General features: G+C 55.0%; 1 protein-coding gene across 1 annotated transcript in view; it reads right to left on the reverse strand.

Annotated features, from left to right (window-relative positions):
• Positions 1 to 6,355, reverse strand: part of MYOM3 (myomesin 3) — a 47,806-nt gene extending 41,451 nt beyond the window's left edge. Inside the window, exons 1-4 of the mRNA XM_003799840.1 lie at positions 6,195 to 6,355; positions 5,883 to 5,963; positions 4,627 to 4,786; positions 3,921 to 4,078 (exon numbers count right to left, since the gene is read on the reverse strand). Of these exons, the coding sequence (XP_003799888.1) occupies positions 3,921 to 4,078; positions 4,627 to 4,786; positions 5,883 to 5,963; positions 6,195 to 6,355 (560 nt within the window). The remainder of the gene's footprint in view (positions 1 to 3,920; positions 4,079 to 4,626; positions 4,787 to 5,882; positions 5,964 to 6,194) is intronic.
• Between the last annotated feature and the right edge of the window lie 5,034 nt (positions 6,356 to 11,389).

Raw genomic sequence — 11,389 nt, forward strand, 5'->3', positions numbered from 1 at the left:
CATTACAGCTCACAGCAACCTCCAACTCCTGGGCTCAAGCGAGTCTCCTGCCTCCGCCTCCCAAGTAGCTGGGACCACAGGTGCCCGCCACAACGCCCAGCTATTTTTTGGTTGCAGCCGTCATTGTTGTTTGGCGGGTCCAGGCTGGAGATTCGAACCCGCCACCTTAGGTGTACGTGGCTGGCGCCTTAGCCGGTTGAGCTATAGGTGCCGAGCTGAACTTGGGGTTCTTATTCTGATGTATGAACTAGATAGGGTTTGGCCTGGGTGTCCGGAGGCCTAAGGAGTCAGGGCAGGGGAGTGTCACAGGTAGGAGTTCTGGGTTCTTGATGCAGCTTGCTGTGTGACCTTGGGCCACTCAGTCTCCCTCTCTGGGCCTCTAAGTCCTCAAGGCTGCCGAATGGATGGTCTCATGGGGTGGATGCCCCAGTGGTGATGGTTGAGGTGGAAGAGGAGGCTTTGCTGAGAGAGGTGCCCAGTGATCTGGAGCGTCAGTGAGCTGCCTTCCTTGGACCTGGCCCGGTAAACCCTGTTTGTCTCCACAGCAACCAAACAGCACCACACCCACATTCCACTGCACAACCTTAAGCCTGGGCCCTCTTCCAAAAGGAGCCTAGCCTAGGTCTCCCATGGGAGGCTGGTACCTATCTTTCCAGCTGTCCCAGGGGCCAGGAGCCAGGGTCAGGACCCCCACCAGACACCTGTCACGAACATTTCAGAAACCTCAGCCTGGCTAACTCTGTGTCTCCTGGGAAAAGCATCAGCTGCTGCTCTGGCCCAGCCTGGAGAGCCAGAGACCTCAACCAACGCTTCTCCCATTCTGTCTCTGGGCCTCAGTCTCCCGCCTACAGTCCCGCCTTGAAGGAGGAATGGTGTGGACGGGCCTATGTGGCTGCCAGTGACCAAACATTAACAGAGATAACTGAGGCAGGAGCCCAGCCCAGGGCCCGGCTCAGGGAGGACCTCATTGCAGAGTGAGATTTTTATTATTCATCTAACTTTTTTCCTCACATATTTTGGTGTTAAAGTTTACTTTTTTAGTAGGATGTGGACTGAGAGATTGATTCTAAACAGCAAGACCCATTTCTGTGGTGAACGCCAGCGGGCCTTGCTTAACACCATCCTCCACAATTTCCCCAAGTCCTCCCTTGGGAGGTGGTGGAAGCTTCTCCTCGTCTCTGACCCTGAACGTGAAGACTGTGGGGGCCCGTGCCCTCCCCGCCTCTCCAGTGTCTCTAGGATTCCCTGGCTTGGCTTTCGAGGTGCCCGGCTCTGGCCCCAGCCACCTTCCAGCACTCCCCGTCCTCTGCTCTGGTCTTTCCCTCCTTGTACCCCTGGCCAGGGCCCTGGCATCTCTCAGGGCTTAGAGCTTTCTGGCTTGAGGAGTCCCTGCTTTCCTTCACATAGCGCCACAAACAGAGATGCTCCGCCCTGACCTTCCCCCATGAAGGCAACCCCCTTCTTTCTCAAGGACACCGATTCAAGTTAGTCCCATTGGGTAATGTGCCTCGTGCCTCTCTCAAGGCTGTGGGTCTGAGTCTTCTCAGTGCCTCAGCATTCAGGAAGTGTTTAATAATTGCTGAGTGAACCGACGCCCCTGACAAACCAGCTGAGCCAGGAAGGGAAGAGAAAAGAAAGGAATGGAAGGGAAGGGACCCTGATCTAGGGCTGGGTCTCCACCAGTGCCTGGACAGGACAGGTCCCACCCTGAGACAACGTGTGGTCCTGCCCTAGGGGATTGATGATGGAAAACCAGATCCCTGAAGCCAGGAGCACCGGTGCCACCCGAGCCACTCGGGCTGGAGGTGGGCCTAGCCTTGGCTCCCAGTGTGTGTCAGGAATGCTCACCTCCTTGTTGTGGCAACCTTGTTGGCAGGGGTGGAAACAAGTCCCCCTCCCGAGAGGCTTCCAAGAATGCCTTAGTTATGGGCCTCTGGGCCAGGGCTGGGACAGCTGAGGTGCTGACCTCCACTTAGTCCAGACAGGTGCTGCCAGCATCCTCATACTAGGCCTAACAATTTGCTCCCAGGGACCACCTTGGTCCCCACTGAATCCCAGCACCCAGCAAGGTGCTTGGAGTCCTTTTTGTTTTTGTTTTTTTTGAGACAGAGCCTCAAGCTGTCCCCCTGGGTAGAGTGTCGTGGCATTACAGCTCACAGCAACCTCCAACTCCTGGGCTCAAGCGAGTCTCCTGCCTCCGCCTCCCAAGTAGCTGGGACCACAGGCGCCCGCCACAATGCCCGGCTATTTTTTGGTTGCAGCCATCATTGTTGTTTGGCAGGTCCGGGCTGGGGATTCGAACCCGCTACCTTAGGTGTACGTGGCTGGCGCCTTAGCCGGTTGAGCTATAGGCGCTGAGCCTGGAGTCCTTTTTGAATAAATGCCAGCTGGCCATGACCAGCCCCAGTGCCAGCCCCCTCATAAAGCCTTTCTTCACAGCTCCTGGTCAAAGTGCCTTCTATTTCTCTGACTTCGGAAGCATTATGGTGCTTGAATAAAAAAGACAGCTGTAACGATCCCTTTCCTACTCTCCAAGCTGGTTCAGGGACTTCATGGGCTAGAGGTAGGAGTCCTGAGTTTGAATCCTGACTCACACTGGCTGTGTGACCTTAGGTGAGTCACACTACCTCTCTGAGCCTTGATACCCTCACCTCTAAAATCGGGGTAATAAATTGTCCCTTCCTAATGAGTGGCCTTGATGCTCAACCATAGTGAGGTGCTGGGTCAGTGCAACGTGGGCTTCGGTGTAAGATGCTGCTGGTTTCCCTTGTGTTCTCAGCTGTTTGGGAGCTTGTCTTCTCCCCTATCAGACCACGGTCTGTTCACCCTCACGATCTGGCCCTATACCATCTCCTCTGAGACGCCTTCCTGGATCCTTCTGGCCAAGGCAGCCGCTTTCTCCTGTTGTCCCCACTTTTTTGATCTCCCATATCTCCTATAAGATTGTTGTTTCTCTTTCGGACTGAGAGTTTCCTGAGGGTAAGCTTGTGTCAGGTTCATTTCTGCAGCCCAGTGTCTGAGTCAGGTTGTGGGACAGATGATCCTCTTGGGAAATATTTGCTAAAACCCCTTCCTCACCCTTCAAGGTGCCTGGTAATGGCCTTGGACCCAGAAGGAAGTCAGTAAACAGTGGCTCAGCTGTGGAAATGGCACACCGGCCTCCTCCTGTGGTAAAACTGAGAACTAGGATGTGATTCTGCCTGTGCAGGGGCCCCGTGTCCTTCCTCTTCCCTCCTCCAGCAAAGCCCCCCCCCCCCCCCCCTGCCCCGCCTCTGCAGTTCTGCTATGGCTGGGCTCCCAGGAATGGCATCTCCTGCTTTTCCTACACTTTTCAAATTCTGAGGGCTTCCGGGTTGTCACGGCATTAGATCCTCACTGCATGCAGGCTGGACAGGAGGTCTTCAACCCATTTTACAGAATAGGAAACTGAGGCAGGACAAGACAGGTTAAGAGCCATGGCTAAGACTGCACACTGAGTTAGGAGAGAGGAAACCAGGCCTAGAGCATAGCACTCCTGCCCTAGGCCTGAGATCCTTCTGGCTGCAGGCCCTGCCCTCCCCATCTTCTCCCCTGCTCCTGGCCCCTGCCCTGCCTTCCACCATCAGCCCCCCGCCCTGGAGACACCCAGCTCAGAGCAGCTGCCTTCTCATGCTACCAGAGTCTTATTTTATGAGGGCTGGCTCCTCAGGGGCCCAGAATTCCGGCCCCAGGCTGGCTGGTGAACAGCTAAGAATAACCCAGGCCCCAGTCTCTGGCAGCTGCTGCCCTATTTGAGGGATGGGCAGAGCTCAGGGTCCATGGGTCTGTGGGGTTGCTAAGGCCACAAGAACTCAGGCTATAAGGAACTTGGACTCATGTGACCTCAGAGACCCCAAGCATGGAGTCAGGGTGAGGACCACCCTCGCACCCCAGTGGCTTACCAGGTGACCTGGGGTGGTGGCGAGGCATAGATGGTGCAGGTCAGCAGGACATTGGCGTTCTCCCAGACAGCGTGGGAGCGCAGAGGTATCCAGAACCATGGCCCCCGGCCTGAGCACAGCTCCTTTAGCTCCTTGGCCTCCTGGACCTTCTCCTCCATCTGGAGGCGGGAGAGTGTGTGACTCTGATGCTCCAGGGACCACCTCTTAGCCATTGCCTCCCCCCAGACACCTAGACTCCAGAGGCAGCATCCTCCTGGGTACCAGCTGGGGCAGTGTGGGCCAGTGGGGAGGGTGTGGGCCTGGGATCAAGGCCTGACCCTTCTGCTCTCCAGCTGTGGGCCCAGAGGCAGGTCCTCAGTATTCTTATCTGTGACATGGGATGATGATAATATCTCCCCACCCACTGTGGGTCGTAGTCAACGTGGGCACTCAGAAAGCCCACACCAGTGTGATCTGGGGAGGGTGCCAAGATCTCAGACACAGGCCAGGGCTCTTTTGTGTTCTCAGCACTGGCAGTCACCTTACAAACCCAATCTCACATAAATCCCACCTGGGAACTGAGAACGCGACAGATGAGAGCACTGAGGCTCAGGAACAGTGACTTACTCGATTGCCCCTGGTCACATAACTGGCAGGTAGGGGCACAGGTTCAAACCCAGGGCTCAGCCTCTGTCCCGGGCCCAGGGACTTCCCAGGGCCCCCTCACCCGCCGTCTCAGCGCCTTCCGGTCACGCCTCTGGCGCAGCATCCGGTGTGTCCGCAGGAAAGCAATCTCAGTCTTTTCCCAGTCATTGCCGAAGCCCACCCGCTTCTGCCCGCGCTCCTCCAGCTCCACCTTGGAAGTCTGGCGTCTCAGCTGGGCTTCCCTGTGGGGACAGAGGCCACTGGGGCTTAGGCAGGGCCAGAAGGGCCTGGGGCAGCCTGGCGAGTTCCCTCCTCACATCCAGCAGTGCCACAGGCACGGGAAGCTTTTCGGGGACAAGTGCTACTCTGTACCCTCTTTTGTCTCCAAAACTCCCCGAGACAGCCCGGTTTATAGTCAGTGTGTAATAAACACTTGCCTATCATAGTTTGTGATGCTCTTTTAAAACCTTTGGGCAGCTAGGTGCAGTGGCTCATGCCTATAATCCTAACACTCTGGGAGGCTGAGGTGAGATCACTTGAGTTTAGGAGTTCGAGACTAGCCTGAGCAAGAGTGAGAACTCCGTCTCTATTAAAAATAGAAAATATTAGCCAGGTGTTGTGGCAGACACCTGTAGTCCCAGCTGCTTGGAAGGCTGAGGCAGCAGGATGGTTTGAGCCCAGGGGTTTGAGGTTGCTGTGAGATGGGCTGATAGCATGGCGACAGAGCGAGATTCTGTCTCAAAAAACAAATAAACCAAAAAAAAAAAAAAAAAAGAAAGAAAGAAAGAAAGAAAAAAAACAAAAACAAAACCTTAAACCAAACAAAAAACTGTGACTTTTTTTCACTAAGGCCAAGTGGGCAGGCATTAGTCTATTCTGCCAGGCAGGTACTGAGCCCCACTGCTTTGTTTCCAACCAGCCAGGCCCATGGCCCACGCCTTCCAGCCCAGGGCCCTGCCCAAGCCAGACTCTGCTGCTCCACGTTGTCATGCTCAGGGGCCTTCTAGGCTCTGGGCTCCTGTGTGAAACTGGGGCTGGTTCACTCGCTCCTTCCCTCCCATTCCCAGCTCTTCCCACGTGAAGCTCATGGGTGAAGTAGGCCCCCCACCCTCTCCCTTGGGGACAGTCCTTTACTGCTATGTGGATCTTCTAGAGGGCCACATGTGGGCTGTGCAGGCAGACAGTGCAGGGCTTATACTCCTGTCGACAGCCCTATTCTAGATGTGTAATTTTGGGCTGGTTCTCTAAGCTCAGGGTGGGGGCCCAGCAGGACATAAGGGGTCTGGACAGGATGGCTCCCCCTCCAGCAGGGTTCCCTGGGAAGGTTACCTAACTTACCAAGACAACTCGGAGGAAGCTGTCAGAGCCAGGGCTGCAGCGAGGGCGTAGTCCACGGCCGTGAATTGGTACTCTTCCTCACTGTGTCCAGAAGGGGGAAGTTAATGGCTCCTGTAAGATAAGCTGGGGCTCCCTGAGGTGAGGGCTACATCCACCCACCCCAAGCTCAGGGTGCGTGTAGGCAGGGCCGGGCCGGGCCATCCACCCTTAGACAGGATTTCCAGAGGGAAAGGCTATTCCTCCCCTCCAATCAGGGGCCTCTGGAGGGCAGGGCTGTGTCTGCCTCCTCCGACTGGGGCCTTGTGCTCCCACCTGCTGCGGAAGGTCCGCTTGCGCACCAAGGAGCCCATGTGCAGGCTGTGCTGCCGCTGCTCCTTCTGCTCCTCCTCCTGCCGGTGTTCCAGCCTGTGGACCTCCATGGCCTGGCGGGGCTGAGGGTCCCCCCCACTTCCGGGGGTATGGGGCAGAGTCATGGCTATAAGAGCAACCACCTGTCAAGGCCAAGGTCCATGGTCATTCCAGCAGGTACCTGCCCATCCTTTCCTGTGCTGTCTTCCCAACATCTCTTGGAGGCTGGTGGGCCTTGGGGTTCTGTCTTGAGTGGAGGGACGGGGGGGCTGAAGCCTGAGAAGGAGAGGGACCTGCCCAAGGTGACAGAGACAGGCTTCAAGCTCTGAGCCTGGCTTCTCCCCAACCACATGGACCCCCTCCTAGATAGGAGAGCAGAGCCCCACATAAGGGAGCAGCCCCTGGCTTCCAGATGCTTCTACTGCAGACCTACTGCAGGATCTGGGGGCAAGCCTTTCTGTTCTCAGGGCCTCAGCTTCCCTCCCAGTCAGGGATTGAAATTGTGACATCCATGGCTGTCTCTGTGGCTCAAAATGGACAGGTGTCCTCCCTGTTCCTGCACAGTCCTCACTCAGTCCTACCATGCTGGTTCCTCTCCTGGAGCACCCTTCTCCTCCCCTGAGAGAGCTTAACTCCAGCAATGCTTCAAAGGCCAAGCTGAGAATGCTCCAGGTAGCACAGTGGTTAATCATGGAGGCCTGGGCTCGGCCCAGCAGGTGTGATCCCAGCTCCTCACGCCCGCTTACAAGCACGTGACCTTGGGCAGGACTCTATGACTTGGTTTTCTCATCTGTAAAATGGCCCTACTAACCGACAACTACCAGAGTAGTTGTAAAGGTTAGATGAGTGCCTAACAGTAAGTACTATGTAAGTGTCAGAAGTTGGCGTCATTTTTCTAAGAAGCCCTGCTGAAAAACTATAGGCTGTCTAGAACTCTCTCTACTCCAGTCCTTTTTGTACCTTTAATCTGTACGGCACAGTTTAGCTCTGATTCAGAAAATGCCTCCTCATCCAGTTTAATTATCTTGTGTCTGTGCATCTTGATTCTTCAACAGTGTTGTATGTGAATTGAAAGTAACAATAGTTGCCCCAATTTAAGTTTAGAAATTACTAGTTTCAGTAATAGCTGAACCTGTTCAAAATGTTAATAAAAGTTTTGTTGCATGGTAGCATTAAAAAAAAAAACAAAAACGTAACAATAGTGAGCACCTCCCGTGTGCTAGGCCCCACCCTAGGAGTTTTCACATGCATTATCCACAGTCCATGCAATAACTCAAATGACAACAGCCCTGTTATTCCCTCATTTTACTGACAAGGGGGGAAGGACTTGCCTACGCTCACTGGCTAGTTGGTGGTGGGGCCATGACTGACAGGCCCCTGGGCCTCCTGACCTTTGCATCTCATTTCTGTTCAAGCCCAAGCCTTGCTGGGGCTGAGGACACAGTGGACCCTAGACCCTTCTTCTCCTAAGTGGAGCACAACATGTAGATCTTCCGTTATATTCCTGAGGCTCAGGTGTAAGCCCCAGGTGTGCTCAGTAGGGCTGGATCAAATTGATCTGGAGGAGGCTCATGGATACAGAGAGATAAGGGAGGTGGTTTGGGGTTTTGGCACTCAGCTCTTCCTCAGATCTGGGCTTTGGTGTCTGCTGTGAATCTGGGGCCCTGCTGACCTGGTGGAATCCCTGGGGTGGCTTTCATATCTCATCCAGGTGGGACTCCCTCCTGGTCAGCTCTGACCTAGGAGGGTCCCTGTCCAGGCTTGGGAGGGAAACAGAAGAGATCAGCACTGCCCCCCTCTCCCGTCAGCTCTGTCTGGCCCCTACCTTTCTGGAGGGGCCTGCTATAGGTGTCAGTGTACATGTGTGTGTGTGTGAGTGAGTGTATGTGTATGTGGAGACTGTCCTCTGAACTCGGGTGTGAACACAGCACCTGAGTGACCATTTATCTAGGTCTATGATGTGGAATCTGAGCCCCCTGGCCCCTCAGAGATCCCTCGGCCTGGAAGGGGCCTTCTGGGGTGTGTCGCGGGGCTCAGGCTGCTGAGGACCAGCCTTAGTGGGCATTTACTCTTTCCAGTTCCTAGAAATTTGCTGCCTTTGGGCGTCCACAGCTGTGGGAACCAGGAAAGAGGGTGGATTACCACAGTGTTATCTGGGACCAAGGGCTGCCCCTAAAGCTCCCTTGGCTCTTGCCCTCAGCCTCAGCTGAACATAATGAGACAGCTTCAGCTTCATTTACAGGCCCTCCCAATGGAAGAAGGTCTCTCCGTGCCCAGAGAAGTGGCCAGTCCTGCTCATTCTGCCCTTCTCCCTCATAGCCTGGGAGGAGAGCTGCTATATACTGCCCTAGGCAGAGCAAAGTCCCCTCATACCCCCAGTTTTCCTGGGACAATGTGGCCTTGGCCCCAGCAGCCTAGAGTTAACATTCCCTGGCGCCAGCCCCTGGCTCCCTTCCCCTGGGTGCTCTGTTCCTGATTAGCAGGGTGACCAGGGCTGGCGCATATCCCTGACCTCGGGGCCTCCAGCAACCAGACCCTGGCTTTAATGGGTGAGGCATAGACTCTTTTTAAAGCACTGACTGATGCTCAGGATTAAGCCGGGACAAGTTTGCAGCCTCCCTGCCCTTTCCCCACAGGACCAGGGTGCCCTCTTCCCAGAATACTCTGTGTGTCAGCCCTGGAGGGATCAGCAGGGTGTGGGCCTGGAGGGGAAACCACCACCTTTGCCTTTCCCGGGCGTGCAAAAGCCTGGGCCAAACATTTGTGGCCATCCAACCACCTCTACTTTCCACCCAAGCCTCGATCTGCTTCCCAGCCCTCCAACAGGCATCCAGAGGAGGCCTCTCCCTTTCCCCAAGAGGGGAACAGAAATGCATGGAGGTTTTTCCAAGATCCCTCTGGGGACTGATGGCAGAGGCTACATTGGGTAGGAAGGAGCAGAGACAGGGTCTGTGCTGGCTGGAACATGGTTTTAGCTGATGGTTCCACCAGCTTCTCAGAGGCTCCAGTTCTGAGCTGGCCTCTGATCAGCCCAGGCACTGGGTGAGATCCTTTCTGGCTCTAAGACTTGGGATCTGAAGGCTAGCTCCCTTCCCTGCCTGTGGGGTAGGCCAAGCAGAACTCAGCTAGCACTGTTGTAAGTTTGGGGGCCTTGCCAGCTCACCCTGGTCCCTGCCGGCTGCTACTTCATCACAGGAAATAATCCAGTTCCCAGGGTGGCCCTGTGTGTGTGTGTGTGTGTGTGTGTACACAAGTGTGCAGCTTTCAATAGGACAGAAAACTCAGCTCTTGGGAGATCCAGGGACACTCAGAGCAGTGGGATGGGGCAGGGATTTCTGAGATTCTCTCCCCTATTTTAACTTTGACGGGACCTTTTCCCAACACACACACACAAATCTCTCAGGCCCCTTCCCCAACACACACAGACACAGACACACACACACACACACACACACACACACGAATCACTGCCCAGTGGAAAGCTGAGGGTCTCATTTTCTGGAGATATATCTGCCCGCCCCAATCCCTGGAGGTGACTCACAGAAGCAGCTTGCCCACTTAGGACTCTGGGGAGAAGATTCCAGGGGGTGAGAGGGTCCTTGGTCTCTTCTTGCCCTTGGCTCAGCGAGGACTGGGAGAAAAATGTGATCCTGGAGGCTGCACCGTCTTAAATATAGCAGCACTGTGACAGTACGATGACAATGGAAGAGAACTATGGTGTGGGGCAGAGGGGGGAGGGACAGCTCCGGCCTGCCAGCACTGCTGGATGGCAGCAACAGGTGGAGCTGGCCCCCACCCCGCCCCCATGCCCGCTCCTCCTCTCGGTGATGCCTTCAGCCTGAGTCTCGCCCCGTCACAGAGGAGGGGATGTGACGACGCAGGCTTGTTAGGTGGGAGGTAGATCTAGTGTAGTTCCCAGCTGTTGGGAGTTCAGATCCGAATTCTCCTCCTGGCTGGGCTGGGTGCCCTGGGGAAAGCATTTGGCTTCTCCAATCTGATTCTCCTTCTAAAAAATAGAGACCTCAAGGCTGGACACCTGGATGTCATCAAGATGAAATGTGACCTAAAAATAAGTCTTCGGTGCTACTAAATTATCACTGGGTAGGATGGAAGTGTGTGGCTTTTGGTGTCTACCGCCAGTTACTCACATAGCCCCTACCCTGTCCTCTGTCATGTGTGGGCAAGGTGTTGGAGTCCCCAAGACTGCCGGAGTGGCCACTGCGGGCCCCTCTTCCCCCTCTTCCTCCTGAGCCCACCTCCCTCAGTCTTAATTCCATCTCTGTCACGTTCACTCACACCCACCTGTGCCAGGCCTGGTGCACACGGGGGATGCAGAGGAGGCCTCCTTAACCTAGAGGGGCCAATGGGCAGTCACGACTGGGGTGACCAGGAAGGTGCCAGGCCAGGTCTCAGGATGGAATAGCCTGGGGAAGGTGGCGACAGGGAGTGCGGTCCAGAGAGCATAGCTTCCTTCCCTGGCCTCTTCTTGGGACCCCAGGTGACCACCAACATGTGCCTGTCAGTCTTCCTAGAACCTTAGGGGACTAATCACTGGAGAGAGAGAGAGACAGACAGAGAGAGAAAGAGGGAGAGAGAGATTGCACTCATATGCTAGTATGCTTTTCGGCCAAAGTCTTCATCTCCTCCCCTGTTTGAAACCCCTTCCTAGGCCCTCCTGCTCCTCTTCCTCCCTGCCCACAGCGTTGATAGCATCTTTGGGGGGAGGGCATTTGGCTTTTCTCTTCCATGTTTCATTGATCCAACCTAAGAAGGGCTTTTCAAGACTCATATCCCTATTGCTTCAAGGGGTGAGTGGGAATCAGTCCTTACAGCAGAGAAGGATTTGAACCTCCAATCCAGCAGAACACAGCCATTTAAGCAGGTCCATTAGCCCCCTCCCGAAAGGCAGTCTGTCAGGATGAACAAAGGCGCACTGAGGGGGCAGGGTGCATCCTGGGGTCGGACTGACCAAGCTTCCCAATCTGGCCCCACTACTTATGAGCTGCATGACCTCAGGCAAGTCACATCGTCATTCTAGTTTTATTATTTGTACAGTGAAAGACAATAATTCCTGCCTTATAGTCTGATTGAAAAGACTTAGTTAAGAAATCTGAAGCCTCCAGCACAGTGCCTGGTAGCCAGCTCAGCATTTGCTAAAC

This window comes from Otolemur garnettii, unplaced genomic scaffold, assembly GCF_000181295.1.
Source record: "Otolemur garnettii isolate 467f Iridium unplaced genomic scaffold, OtoGar3 scaffold00156, whole genome shotgun sequence".
Classification (NCBI taxonomy): domain Eukaryota; kingdom Metazoa; phylum Chordata; class Mammalia; order Primates; family Galagidae; genus Otolemur; species Otolemur garnettii.